This window comes from Colobus angolensis, unplaced genomic scaffold (genome assembly GCF_000951035.1).
Source record: "Colobus angolensis palliatus isolate OR3802 unplaced genomic scaffold, Cang.pa_1.0 Scaffold183, whole genome shotgun sequence".
Taxonomy (NCBI): domain Eukaryota; kingdom Metazoa; phylum Chordata; class Mammalia; order Primates; family Cercopithecidae; genus Colobus; species Colobus angolensis.
This window is the reverse complement of record NW_012114966.1, coordinates 2,974,597-2,990,233: the sequence shown is the minus strand read 5'-3', so window position 1 is coordinate 2,990,233 and position 15,637 is coordinate 2,974,597. Positions and strand designations below refer to the sequence as shown.

The window sequence follows — 15,637 nt, the reverse complement described above, 5'->3', positions numbered from 1 at the left end:
TAGATAGCAAAAGAAACTCGTCTAGTATACTGGCGTGACAGAGGAACCAAGACGTTCTCATGTTAATGTGAGAATCTAAGAATTAAAGAATTAAGCCTTTGCCTTTGAGGGAAGGAAAGGGTAGTGTGGCTTTAAATCAGGTTGAGATTGGTTCTGAGGGTTCTTTTTCCTTCCTTTATATTGATATGAATATAGACACAACTGTTCTGCATTTCCATTTGTTTTTATAAATGTCTTTGTAGGACTTAGGAACTGCTAATTATGGAATATAAGATATACATTAGTTTGAGGAACATTTGAAAATTAGGTCAGATGACACAAATTGTCACACAATTTTAAGACAAATATTTTTACCTATTTGACCTAGTCTGGCAATCCCCATTTGGGCAGAAATCTTCATTTGCAGGTCATGATTGGAAGCAGGGACAGAAAAAAATTGCCACCTTTTTTGTATTATGTTACCAAGACATCAAACCTACAAAGTTGAAAGCATTATTTCTCAAGTTGAAGGCCTGGATATACCTCAACTTCTCAGTTCTGACACTTTATCATAGTGGAGAAGGAAGACGATTGCTTAAGAACACTGATGTTGGTGTCAGAAAGACCTGGGTTTGAACCCTGACTTTACTAGTTACTTAGGTCACTTTAGGCAACTCAACTTTTCTAAATCTTGTTTCCTCATCTGTAAATGCTGAAAATAGTACCCACCTCATAGGTCTATGGGGAGGATTAAATGGGATAATCTATACAAAGAAAGAGCTTGCATAATAGTGCCTAGTAATAATGAGGTTATACCTGTATTCTGATTATAAATCTCATAAATATTTACCATGTTAGTTGTCTCAGAGTTCTTTTGCAAAACAGATAAAGATATAAAGTGTAAGTAAGCAAAATAAGTGAACATATGCTGAAATTTTACACGACACTGGTGATATGGAGAGACCCAAGACATGGGCCCCTAAAAGAAATTATTGATAGAAACAAGATACATATACATCAAAAGGTAACATAGAATCATCTGTGCAAAGTGCTATATGGCAGTGTTTTAGGAAGTCTAGAAGCTGTCATGGATCAGAAATACCATGGTGGACACTTCAGACAAGGAAAACAGATCTTAGCAAAAGCTACTTCTATCATAGGTCCTTGATAAATATTTTAGGATCCAGGATCCATGTAGTGATAAAGAAACTACATGGATTATGTAGGGGAGTGAGAAGACATATGACTGGAAAAATAAAAAAGAACCAAATTGTGGACCATATTGAGCTTGTACTATACACAGTGGAGGAGCCCTTCAGATTTTTAATCATGTTGAGAAAAGAGTTTTAGCAGTGTGTGGGGATAGAATGGAAAGAGAAGCCAGTGCTAGAAGGACTACTTAGTATCAACCATTGCAGTGGTTAAAGCAAGAGGTGAGGGAAGGCATACATTAGAATGGCGGCAGTCAGAGTGGATGGGAAGGAAAAGGTCCTGACATAGTGTTACACGGTGTAATAAATAGGATGTGGAAGATGGGTTAGAATTGGCAAAATCTCTGCATGTAAGTCTGGATTACTAAACATAGTGAGAGTAATTCAAATCTCTCTAAGAATCTAATAAAATATTTAGAAATAAGTTACTGTTGTGCTTGAGGTGAACACAAATGGCATGTCAGAGATTCTCGAGATACCTTGCTGGAAACAGGCAACAACTTCACCATTGTCTCCAACATGTTCTTGCCTTCTTTGAAGATGTCATGTTCATAATTCTGAATGTCTGAACCATCTATTATCCTTGTATGCTCTTATGTGTGAGGAACCATAAGGTGGGAACAAAATCCAGTCTTAATTCTAGAAATAACCATGCAATGAAAAAGTTTTCAGTCTTTGTTCTTACCATACTTGTTCTTGGTATTCTGTTTACCATTCAGTGTACTATTATTGCTTCTCCTTAAAACTCTCATCCCCTAATGCAAGCCTGAGCAAACAGGACTGAGAACACACAGCCTGAGAAGGGAGTCCTTGGGGTCTCAAGACTTACTCTGTTTTTCTCCATCTTTGACACTTGGTTTGAAGAACCAAAAAGGATACAGCTGTTAGGAAGTAAGTTACCCAAACATAGTGACCAAACAGTGGATTAATTCTTCCAGTGAGAAAGAAATATGTTATTTCTGTGAAACAGATTAGACTTTAAGTAGCTTAGGTAACATGATTATATTCTCTCTACAAATAAAATACACAGGACCTAAGAAACCCTTTATAGATCCAAGTGTTTTCCTCTCCACTTTTCTATCCCCAGACCCACCTTGCAAGATATGGCCAGCTTATTTGGAGTTAATTAAATCAAGACCTTCGTTTTACAGACAAGGAAACCAAGCCCAGAGACATTGAGTACTAGGCCACTGGTGTCTTACAGGTCTGAAAAATCCTTTACTGAAAATTCTCTTAATCTATTAATGTATAGGTTTTGTTGCTGTAACCCTCTCCCCAAGAGGAGTGAATATAAATGATGCAGAGTTTGGATGGCTACCTTAATATGAACCTAAAGTTGAAACCAATACAAACCTCTCTCAATAAATGCAAAGCAAAGAGAATAATCAGTCTTTTTTGGCTTGTTAAATAAGATAAAATGTGTTCTGCTAAAACCATTTAACAGAAATATTGTGAAAGGTTTCCCCTAAAGCATTTTTCTATTTGATTTGAAAACTATTCCATAGCTTATTATCAAACAAATCAGTAATCCTTTAGCTAATGCAGAGATAAATGGGCAGTCAGAAAACATAATCACCTGGTGTATGCAGCTGAGTATTTACGTTTTTCCTACTGAACAAAGATAAGAAAAGTGCAGGTGACTTTAATGTGTAAAAACTACCTTTTAGTGTTAGCGCTAGAGGGAAAAAGAAATTACTGGCTCAAGCCAATCCTGTACTTGGTAACTAAGCTGTATAGTCCATAGCTTGGCTTCAGCCCTGTTTTGAATCTCTTTTTGGACTTTTCTTGAGTGGACTGTTTAGGGCTGCTTCAGTAGTGCAGTTGTTGCATTTTTAAGCATAGTCTAGAAGGTTTTAAAATGTTTCTGGTCCTTTTTTTTTTTTTATTTTCCATTTTATGTTGCTTAAAAAGCTTTATGGCCAGGTTTTCTCATCCTCAGCATTATTGACATTTGAAGCTGGATACTTCTTTGTGGTGGGGGCTGTCCTGTGCCCACAGGATGTAGGATGGTTAGCAGCATACCTCGCCTCGTCTCCCTTAGATCCCAATAGCATTTCCCCCACCGTGATAACCAAAAGTGTTTTCAGACATTGCCAAGTGTCTCCTAGAGAGCAAAATTACTCTCTGTTGAGAACTGCAGTGTCATGGTATTTGCACAAAAACTGACAAGCCAATGGGAATATACCCATTCTATTGGTAGTTGTAAAAAATTAATCCAGTTATAGCAGCTGTATTTCTGGAATTTTTTTCCATATTAACACTTGCTTTCTGAGGTGGTATCTTTTTTTTTCCTCCCAAGTTTCTTGCATTACACTGAAAAATTGCCGATTAATTCACTTAAATTGAAGGACTAAGTCAATCATGTCATTTGGGTAATAGTTTACCAACTCTGCCCCTTTCTCTGTCAGGGAAAGCCTCTAATTTAGTAAGCAATACTGTATCCTTTTGTCAAGTACATTACCACTCCTATTAGCAGTAGGGCAACTGAGATTGAGAAAGGTTAAAAAGTCACCAAGCTATTACATGGTAGAGTTAAGTTATGAATTGTAGCCTGTCTGGTTTAGAGTCTTCACTTTACTAGTCTCCATAACAGCAGTTCTTCCAGTGTGGTCCATGGGGTCCTGGGAGTCTCCCTTGAAAGGGCAGACTATTTTCACAGTAACACACACTTTATTTGCCATTTTATTATGTCAACATTTGCACTGATAGTACAAAAGCAAAGATGAGTAAAACTGTTGGCATCTTAGTATACAGTAGTTACTATATTCACTGCCATGCACTTAAAATGTTTGAAGAAGCAAAATAATTATTAATTACATTAAATTTCAACCCTTAAATACATGTGGTCTTTCTCATGTCACTGTGACAAAATGAGAAGATGCATAATCCACTTATATCACATTAGCATTTGATAGTTGTCTCAAAGAAAAGTGTGTATAAGATTAAACTTGTGAGTTAACCCCCTTTTTCTCATGGAATACCATGAGAGATAAACTCTGGTTTTCAGCCTTGGGCATTTGGCGATGTTTTCCCAAAAATGACGGAAGTAAACGTAGCACTTTAAGGAAAACAACTTAAAGTATTTGTTGCCAATTGATAAAATACAGGTTTCAAGCAAAAATTAGAATTTTTGAAGACTTGTATCTGCCACTGTGAGCTTGACAAATGTGACTGTTTTCTATTATGAACTATGTCAACATTTGAAAGATCTGCATAACTCAGTGAACCAGTATTTTCCAAATGACTAATGCATGATAATAGAAAGTCATGCATGGGTAAAAGATACATTCAAAGTGCAAGATAGACTAACAGATTTCAGTGTAACAATCAAAAGTTCATTGATAACAGTTTTGGATTCCACATTGCAATACTAAAACCTTTAAAAAGCTAAATTGTCAAATGTTGGTGTAGTATCAACAAAAGGAAATCTATAATTACCTGAACTTAAGTTTCTGGAGGACCATTAACCTTCTGCAGGCTCACAGGGAAGACTGTAGCACTTCTCTTTCTCTGAGATCCTCCAGGAAGGAAGAAGAAAAGATAATCCTTGGGGGTAGGGTAGAAACCTATTGTGTGATGATCACAAGTATGTAACAATGCTTTATATAACTCTAATATATATAATCCACACAAACCCCCTAAAATGGCACTAATAAGGGAATAGACTGAAAGAAGTTAAGTCAGCTAGCCACTGTCACAGCTATTAGAGCACTGGAGCTAGGATTTGAACCCAGATTTGTCTGTATGTAAAGTTGATTCTCTTCGTAATAGTACTGAGACACAAGAGGCGGCTACAAAATACTCTGATACTCCTTCCTAGACCAGAGTTTCAAGGTTTGTTATCATTTGTAGCATGATACTGGATCCTCAGAGTGCCTGCCTTTCATTCAGGTGCCAGGAAATGTCTGCCTGAATGAATGGGTGTAATTTACCTGCACATTTTACATGCTTCTCAAGGTGTGTGATTAACTCATAATCCATCCATGACTTTCACCCATAATCCTCCTTGTGGCAATTGCTTTGCTTGCGAGAAAATTAAGTAGACATATCTAGCTTTATGCATGGTTTTCTCTCTCTGAACTCTAACATAAGCTCAGCTTCAGGAATTATTCGGTTTCCACTACATTTGCCATTCTGATTGGGAACCACCACCATTCAGGTATTCACCTGGAACAAGGCATTTTGTTCCAAGGGTTATTCACTTAAAAGCAAGCACCCTAGCAATAGTTCATAATGGAACTTTTTAACATTCTCAGAATGTTTGGCATAGCTGTGAACACACATTGAGCAATCAATAATAATGATGCCCTTAAGACCAGGACATTTTAGCTTTCCCATTCAAAGGGGGTGAAATATGCACTCTTACTATAGTGTACTTTTGGTTCCTTCTGCCATGGATCCTTAATAAAAGATGTCAATTCCATATAGTTTTCTCTTGAGTTCTGACTGTTTTATTGTACCCTAGCCCTTTTAACAATATCAAACTTGCAACTGAATACCATTTAGCATTCATCCATTTTTTCCAATGGTGTTCATTATAGGCCATTTTAGTCCTCCTGTTTGTATGACAGAAATTGATTTTTTTCACCGATATCTATGGTACATCTGGCAGCTTTCCATGTACTCAGTTCTTATCTGATGTAGCCCAGAATGACTGCCTGAAGGGGATGCCAAAAGCCTGATTAAGGTTCCAGATTTTTAGCTACTGTATTATCAATCCATTTGTTCATTTCAGTTTTACTTTCCCTTGTCATCTGTAGCTTACAGTTGAGTGGCCTAAACATGTTTTGCATATATTCCAATATCTAAGAATTTGGGAAATACGGTCCTAGGATTTAGACTTAATACCACCTTCCACTTACATAATACTTACTCATAAAATCTTCAGCGTTTCTGAAAAAGAAAAAGGAGCATGAACATGTATTGAAGCAGGAACTTGTAGTAGATTTTCTATGTGTTATCTTATTGTCACAACACAGGTGATACCCTTCCCAGTTTACTGATGAGGAAACACAGGGGTCAAAGTGGTAGATACCTATCCAAGGTAACAGAAGCTGTGAAGTGGTACAGTTGGGATCTAAAACATGTCAACTTCACCATAGATAGGCTCCCCGATCAGCCACCTGCCACGGCCGGTATGACTGCATCCAGGGGCGATGACGTCATTTTCACAGGGTTATTGAGAGCTGAAACTACAAAGTACTACAAACTATTATTTAAAATATAAATACATACTATGTATGCATATGTGTGTATATATAATTCCTTGGGGAAACATTTCAGAATACCGTCCTAACCTTTAAACAATGCACTCATTTTCTGTAAACTAATATACAAACAACTGGTTGGTTCCTAAAAATAGCTGTCAGGTGACAGAGATTGGCTGAGCAAGAATAGGAGTATCTTCAGAATAGAAGCCAGAGAGGTTTTTGCTTCCCCAACACATTGTTGCACCATTCCCTGTTCCAGGACCTTCCTACTTCTCTGTAAAACTCTGGCCCAAAGCAGCTCCTCTACATTAGTCACAAGTTTCCATTAATCAGGGGTGGCCTGTGCCGGACCTACAGCAGAGTCATTTCAGTTATTCTCTTCTGTTACAGGCTTTCAACATGTAGTCAGTCCTCTCACCCAAATCTAGCAGGGAATCAATGCCTTGTAATACGGAAGCCTCTAGAAATTCTTCTTAACAGTGTTCAGAGAACAATGTGAAACCCTGGGGCCTTTTCCCAGAATTAGGGTGGTGGGAATGCTGTCCTGGTGACTAAGGCTATTAGGTAAGCAGACAGTTGGCAAGATTCAGGAAGCTTCATTTGAGGACAGAATTTAGGGGGAGCATTTGAATTTACTGGCTTAATTACTTAAGGGAACATTTATAAAAGAAATTGTCATTCTACAATTATTACCTTTTAACTTTTATTCCTAAAGAGAACAATAGCAACAAAATATGTTACTTGATAAATGTAATTTATAACCAGACTGATAACTAGAAAAAACTTTTGTTACTTTGCTCTGTGAATTAGTTTAAACATATTTGTAATTGAGATTTACTACTGTTATTGGCTGAAATAAATAAAAGAAAGCGATAATAAAGAATAACAGAGACAACTAACACCCAATTTAAGTTTATTTCTAAGTGCCATCTCTTTTAGAGAAAAGGCAAATTAAGAAAAGTTTAGAGAGTGGTACTAGTATGTTTATGAACTTGTATAGATGATAAGCAAAACAGACTTTAGTATGTAGAATTCCAGAATCAGCAGGTTGCCAGCATCCATGTTTTTGAAGATTTGCTTAAGAACACAACCAAAAATGGAATAGGCAGTCTCTAATTATAAGCAGAAGGCTACAAAATCATTTTAGCTGCATAATACAGTTCTAGTTCTAAAGTCAACATGTAAGAGGAAAATTCCTTAGGAAGATACAACATTGAAAACCATTGTATCATGTAATATGAAATGCAGTAATTAATTTTTCCTCCAGTAATAAAAAGATCACTGTTTCATTGGTTTATAAAAATACATCTTTATCCGCAAATGTAGCAAAATGTTAAGAATTGGTGAATATTGGTAAAAACTATATATCTATTGTACAATTCTTTCAACTTTTCTTTGAGATTGAAAATTTTTAAAACAACAAATTATCTTTTAAACACCTAGTAATCACTAGACCAGCACTCTTTGTGGTGAGAAATTGAAAAATGTTAGAGACTAGTAAAAGAAACAGATTCATATTTCTGTCTTTTTCTTCAGACCAAAAAGTCACAGAGTGGAGTGGGCAGAATGGAACTCACTTTTGAAAGCCTAGTGCTTTGTCTAGTCTTACTACAAGCCAGACAGGAAGGTTATAGAAAATGTTTCTGGATCAGTCTTGTCTGAGTCATATGAAATTGTGGTTTCAGCCAAGATGATATTAGGAATTGAGAGACATGGGACAAAACTTTTAAGATTGTAAAAACATTTTGACTCTAGTGGGAAACATGAGTAGAATTGTAATGACACTTGATTGAATTTTAAAAGATGCCTGTATAAGATCTTAAATTAGGAAAAAAATTATGTCCTAAGCAATTAAAGGCATAGGAGGCATCTTTTTGGGATGATGGAAATACCCTCTGTCCTGATTGTGATAGTAGTTATGTGAATATTTAACAAAAGCCATAAATTATAGATTTAGAAAACAGTAAATGTTATTGTGTGTGACACCTTACCTTAATAAAGGTGATTATAAAAATAAACAAATCGAGCCAGAACCACACCATTCTATTTTGGAGACACTTCAAAAGAAATGACCTCATTCTTAATTTTGTTTAAAGAAGATTATAACATGATTTGAATATATTTAGATAGGATATTTTAGTGCCTGCTAGCACTTGAAGCCAGAGATCAGCGTGCACATTCTGACTATGAAGTGAAAAGCTAAGAGAACTGTATTTTGATATTTCTTTGACAGTTAAATCATAACACTGTTCTTCCCCTTCTTTAGCCCCAGCATGAGACCAGATGTAAGCTCTCCTCCATCCAGCTCCTCAACAGCAACAACAGGACCACCTCCGAAACTCTGCCTGGTGTGCTCTGATGAAGCATCAGGATGTCATTATGGAGTCTTAACTTGTGGAAGCTGTAAAGTTTTCTTCAAAAGAGCAGTGGAAGGTAGTGTGTGTTTTGAAGAGTTTTATTTTTCCTCTACTTGGTTTTCATTTCTCAGGGTGGATTTTGAAATTTCCATTATATGCAAAGCCCATTATATAAAATATCAGTTAAGAGGGGAGAGGAGGGTGGCTTCTAGGTCCTCTAATGTGCAGTAAATTATTTAAAACAACAACACAAAAAGATCTAGAATAAAATAGAAAAGTATAAGTTGATGCCTGGGAGTTTGGTCAGGGAGCATAAGGTAACACTATAAGAAAGTACTATCATATGAAATGATGGTGTTAAGTTTGGGCATAACATAATGTTCACTGCATTAGAAATATGGGCTTTAACTTCCATAAGCTAATAGGTTTCAAAGTCACCACCTATACTGGCCTGGCAAAAATGTGAGACACAGTGAGAACTGTGACAGGAAAAAAAAGACATTCATTTCATTTCTTATTCATTTTTTTTCTGTTAAGCCAGGGCACTGTGCTAAGTGGTATAAATACCAATAAGACCTGATCCTTACCCTCTGGGAAGTCAGACTCCACTGAAGTGAAAGATGGGTTAACGGTGACAAGGTGCAGAGATTATAATTCGGAGGAGGGAGAGAGAAACTCGACCTGAGGAGGTCAGGAAAAGTATTTTAGAGAAAGATATTTCACTATATAAATGTCGTATTAATATAAATCTTACTTTGTTATGGATTCAGACTGCTGACAGGGCAACAGCATTATCTCCCTAAAGGAGAAATTCATTCCATAGCAAACCTATTAGAAGAGAGTCTAAAATTTCCTAATATTACCAGTGACTCCTCTTGGAAAAAAAAAAGTCATATAATTTAGTGATTTCTAAAGTTTGAAAGCAGTGTGGCCTAAAGCTGTGATTATATTAATTTTTAAAGAAACATATTTATTATTCATTCACTCTATGGGGATTATTTGTCTCATGTTGTGCTTGCATATCCATGAGTTAGATGAGTCATTTTCTTTTGTTTTACTTTTTAAAACATTAGCAAATTATAAAATTACTCATATTACACCACAGAGATTACAAGGATGCCAGCTTTGGCCAGTGTAGTAGTCCCACCTATTGATTAGAGTCAAAAGTAAAGCCCAGCCCTGCCTAGTGTAATGCTCCTAATAAAGTGGATGTTATTTAACATATACGCAAAAGACGGAAGCATCTTCGTGTCCTCACTTTACTACTCACTTTCTTAACTGCCTAAGTATTTCCATGATATAAATGCAGTGATAATAGTAAGACAGTCCCTGACTTAATGATTTTTCAACTTTTATGATGGTGGGAAAGTGATATGCATTCAGTATGCTCCTCAACTTACAGTGGGGTTGCCTCCAGGTAAGCCCATTGTGAATTGAAAATATCTTAAATCGAAAAATGCACTATTGACTTATAATGGGTTTATCTGGATGTAACTTCGTCTTAAAGAGCATCTGTACTGTATATAATAAATACTGACAAACTGATTTTTGAAGGTGAATTTCACAATGAAGCCTTAAATATGGCTATTAAAAATGTTTACTTTCCTCCATTTGAATTAAAATTGTTCTTTAAAATGGTACAAATTCAGATGCTTATAGAGACCAACTATGTGTCATTTTGGCTAAATGTAATACAGTTGTGGGGAGGAGGGCACATGTTAGTATTAGAGATTGCACACATGCCCTACCTAAAAGCATCCAAGTGCAATTAGAACAGAAAACAAAGCTAAACATACCTCCCTTTTATAGAAGACCAGTTCAGGCCGTATACCCTCTGTGCTTAATCCCTGCTTTAAGATTAAATTCCCATACTTGTTTTTAGGTAAAATTTAATTGACTATTAGCTATACTATTAAATGTTTGTTATTTAAGTATTTAAGTGAAGTATGATGGTGAGATTACATGATTAATAAGAAAGGTTAAATTGTAGAATATGTTAAGTTTTTGCTCTGTTTCTTCCTTTATTTGGATTTTAATGTTCTCAAAGGCCCTTTACAGCTCTGAAATTCTGCAGTCCTTTGATAACCTAACTCAGCAATTCTTCTGTTTTTCTATCCAGACACAACAGAAATATGCCTTAAAGCCCAAATACATATTTTGGAACACTTTCTTAAACAATTATAAAGATGCAACTTGTATTATTTACATCATACACTTAGCACTCCATTCTTAATACCTGCTAGAGTTATAGGTTATCGCTCAGAATTAGCATTGTATAATATGGTTATTAGCAAGTTGTTGCACTATATTTGGAGCTTTGCACTAGTCAGGGGTGGGCTTTACTTTTGACTCTAATCAATAGGTGGGACTACTACACTAGCCAAAGCTGGCATCCTTGCGGTCTCTGTGGAGTAACGTGAGTAGTGTTATAATTTATATCCCCCGTAACAAATGATCCAAGAGAGTATGTGATCAATGCAGCGTAACTACTCTCTTTTATTATCTGATTTCACATGTAACATGCCATCACTTCTGCCGTATTTTATTGGCCACATAGACCAATCCTGGTGAAGGACGGAAAGGGACTACACAAGACCATGCATTCAAGGAGGCAGAGATCACTGGGGGCCATCTTGGGAGGCTGGCTACCACACCCACCATAAATAGAAAACCAGAATTACTTGCCAAAAATAGATTTTAACCACACAAATAAATACCATGTAAACAAAACAATCTCACAAAATTTCAGCTGACTTGAAGACTCATCTTTCTATCAGTTAGAAAGGGAACTTACCAAGTAGTAGAAGACATAGGAACTCCAAAATAAGATGTCTCATTGTCTTATAAGAAGGGTTGTCAGGAAAATGGGCTGGGCACTGTGGCTCACATCTATTATCCCAGCAGTTTGGGAGGCCAAGATGGGAGGATTGCTTGAGACCTGGAGTTTGAGACCAGCCGGAGCAATGTAACAATACCCTGTCTATACAGGAAAAAAAAAAAAAAAATTATCCAGGCATCGTGCCTGTAGTCTCAGCTACTCAGGAAACTAAAGCAGGAGATTCAGGCTGCAATGAGCTATGACACACCACTGTACTCCAGCCTAGGCGACATAGCAAGAACTTGTCTAAAAATAAATAAATAAATAAATGAGTCAAGGAATGAATGAATGGATTGACAGGAAATGACTATTAGTTGTACGTGGCCATGTGTTGTGAAATAGTGAATACTAGTTAAAACTCCTCATTTTATAGATAAGAAACAGATAGATAGACGTGTCCAACTTCATGCTAATAACCACAAAGGGCTATTTTTATCTTATGAAGGTACAGTGCCTCTGATCCTATACCTCAGAGTCTTAGCTGCACAAAAGACATACCTGGGGCCGGGCGTGGTGGCTCACGCCTATAATCCCAGCACTTTGGGAGGCCGAGGCGGGTGGATCACAAGGTCAGGAGATCAAGACCATCCTGGCTAACACGGTGAAACCCTGTCTCTACTAAAAATACAAAAACTTAGCTGGGTGTGGTGGCGGGCGCCTGTAGCCCCAGCTACTCGGGAGGCTGAGGCAGGAGAATGGCGTGAACCCGGGAGGCGGAGTTTGCAGTGAGCTGAGATCACGCCACTGCACTCCAGTCTGGGAGACACAGCGAGACTCCATCTCAAAAAAAAAAAAAAAAAAAAAGACATACCTGGGATAAAGAAATCAATATTGGCATAATGTGCACATCCTGACATTTCAGTTGGATATAAACAAAACTTTGGAATTTTTCATTATAAGTGGGTGATTTTTTTTTCTATTTTTTTCTTCTGTTAACTGTGGGACAATGATTTAGAGATTCCTTATAAGGTATAACTTTTTTGTATTATAACTGCTTGAACAATGGATGTATCCATTGATCCTACTTTTGCTTTATAGGAGATAGAATTGGGTTAGTGCTTCCATTTTGCATCCAAGTAAAGAAGCTGGGAAACTTATAGAGTACAAAAAGAAATTGAAACAGCTGGTACAGATATTTGGCATTGGAGAGCAGCTCTGAACAAAGGTGAATTATAGTCCAGTCGTCAATTTTGTGGCCTATCCTTTACAAAGAATTGAACCTGATACAGTTAACCATCTACCCCAAACTATTATGTGTTTAAAACACAATCTGTCAGCCAGGCGCGGTGGCTCATGCTTGTAATCCTAGTACATGGGGAAGCTGAGGCGGGTGGATCATGAGGTCATGAGATCGAGACAATCCTGGCCAACATGGTGAAACGTTGTCTCTACTAAAAATACAAAAATTAGCCAGGCGTGGTGGTACGCACCTGTAATCCCAGCTACTCAGGAGGCTGAGGCAGGAGAATCGCTTGAACCCGGGAGGCAGAGGTTGCAGTGAGCTGAGATCATGCCACTAAACTACTACACTCCCAGCCTGGGCGACAGAGCAAGACTCCATCTCAAAAAAAAAAAAAAAAAAGAACCACCATCTATCAAACTGTTGAAAACACAGTTTGTCAAAAAAGTAGTTACCCTTGTTGGGTACTGGCTGGAATTGGGCAGAAAGGGGGCTTGTTGGGGTACTGTTCTGTTTCTTGATCTGTTAACCTGATTACATAAAGATTCTTGGTTTGTAAAAATTTATTAAGTGGTTCACTGATGATTTGTGTACCTTTTTTTATATGTGAATACTGCAGTAAGGTTTTTTATTGCACTGTTTTCAGTTTGTTGAACAGAAAAAGGGAGACTCTTTGTTGTTGATCTCTCGACCTCATAATGGCAATGTGGGCAAGAACACTTCCCTAATCAATACCTGTGGGTGCCTTGGTTACATTCCACTGGAAACAAAAACAGATAGAGGCTCTCCATAAAAAATATCTTTGAAGACCTGTGAAACTTTAACAGTGCCTTTTATTCCATATAGGACAGCACAATTATCTATGTGCTGGAAGGAATGATTGCATCATCGATAAAATTCGAAGAAAAAACTGCCCAGCATGCCGCTATCGAAAATGTCTTCAGGCTGGAATGAACCTGGAAGGTAATGTAAATATCTGAAAGCAATTGTTTGTCTCTGTAGCTTATAAAAATTTGTCATTTTACTTTTGAAGATACAAGTAAGCAGATGTAATAATGTAGTCAGTTCAGCATATATATGCTTGACTAGCATAATGTTACTGCTCAATAAAAATGGGAACTTTTTTTTCATGAGTATGTCATATTCTGTTTATCCACCAGTTCTTACACACACTGAATTCAGTACAGCCAGACTATATACGAAGAAAGGAAATTATATAATAATGAAACTTATACAACATGCAGCAACTTTATTATTCTTACTCCTTTTTTCAGCCTCAAAACTATTCCCTAGGGTTGGGAATGTTTCTGTATCATACATATTTACATGTCCATTTTTCTGTTTGCCTTTTAAAAGCACACCATTTACTTGGAGATCTATGTTTTATTACAGATCTTCAAGGGGGGTGTGGGAAAAAAAAATCTCAAGGAAGAACTGGATGGGTTTTGTTTTGGTTTTCAAGTAAAAAAGAAACCCAGGCCGGGCGCAGTGGCTCACACCTGTAATCCCAGCACTTTGGGGGAGACCAAGGCAGGCAGATCATGAGGTCAAGAGATCGAGAACATCCTGGCTAACATGGTGAAACCCTGTCTCTACTAAAAATACAAAAATTAGCTGGGCGTGGTGGCATGCACCTGTAATCCCAGCTACTCAGGAGGCTGAGGCAGGAGAATTACTTGAACCCGGGAGGCAGAGGTTGCAGTGAGCCGAGATCACGCCATTGCACTCCAGCTTGGCAACAGAGCAAGACTCCATCCTAGGGGGAGAAAAAAAAAAAAAGAAACCTGAAACTAGTTATAAGTTAGAGTTTCATATCCTTGTTTATATAACAAGTTGTATAATTAACACTGATCTCAGCATTAAAAAATTTTCCTCTGAAAAAAGTTTGGAATTCTGCTGTGGTTGAAATTGTAAGTTCTGTGAAGGTAGTGTGATCTAATAACACATATGCTTAGTATTTATTGTGAGATTAGCACTTTTATTCAGCAAATATGCACCAACGAAGCAGTCACTAGATATAAAATGAGTAAAATAGTGCCTGTATTCAAGTAGTTTACTGGCTAGTTAGGTTGCAGAATCAGTCACAAAATAGCATGGCACACCATAGAGAGCATAAGGCCACAGGAACAAGCGGAAGGTCACCTAGTTCCTTGGAAGTCAAGGAAGAAGTAACATTGAATTTTAAATCTACAAGCTGAGTAGGAATTAGATAGATGAAAAATAAGGGCAGAGACATGATCAGATTTGTATTTTACAAAGACTAATCTTACATGGAGAGACCAATTAACTGAATATGGCGGTCCTCCAGATAAGAGATGGCAGGCAGTACTGAGACAGAATGGAAACCATGTGGTACTTTTTATGATTATGATGATTATTGTTATTTTAGAGACAGAGTCTAACTCTTGTCACCCAGGTTGGAGTGCAGTGGCATGAACATGGCTCACTGCAGCCTTGAACTCCTAAGACTGAAGCCATCTTCCCACCCCAGAGGGTTACAGATGTACACTACCACACCCAGCTGATTATTTTTTTAATTTTTGTTTTAGTTTTTTGTAGAGACAAAAGAGTCTTGCTATGTTGCCCAGGCTGGTGTCTAACTCCTGGCCTTATGTGATCCTCCCAATGTGGCCTCCCAAAGTGCTGGGATTACAGGTGTGAGCCACTGCAACTGACCTATGTGGTCTTTTGATAAGAGAGACTAATTGTTGGTGCTATCTAGCGCACACTGTTTATGTACATCTTGGTAAATAGAAAATAGATTTATGAGTATGACTATGAAGAGTCTAATTCCCCAAATTACACACACAACTCTATCTAGG

At 37.3% G+C, this 15,637-nt stretch overlaps 1 protein-coding gene across 3 annotated transcripts in view; it reads left to right on the top strand.

The window, feature by feature from the left end:
• The window catches only part of NR3C1 (nuclear receptor subfamily 3, group C, member 1 (glucocorticoid receptor)), a 150,816-nt gene that overhangs the window by 106,948 nt on the left and 28,231 nt on the right, over positions 1 to 15,637 (top strand). For 2 of the 3 annotated variants that reach the window (XM_011939753.1, XM_011939754.1), the window contains exons 3-4: positions 8,667 to 8,833; positions 13,662 to 13,778. In XM_011939753.1, coding sequence (XP_011795143.1) covers positions 8,667 to 8,833; positions 13,662 to 13,778 — 284 coding nt within the window. Of the gene's footprint in view, positions 1 to 8,666; positions 8,837 to 13,661; positions 13,779 to 15,637 lie in introns of all 3 variants that reach the window. The other variant, XM_011939752.1, reaches the window with a different exon arrangement.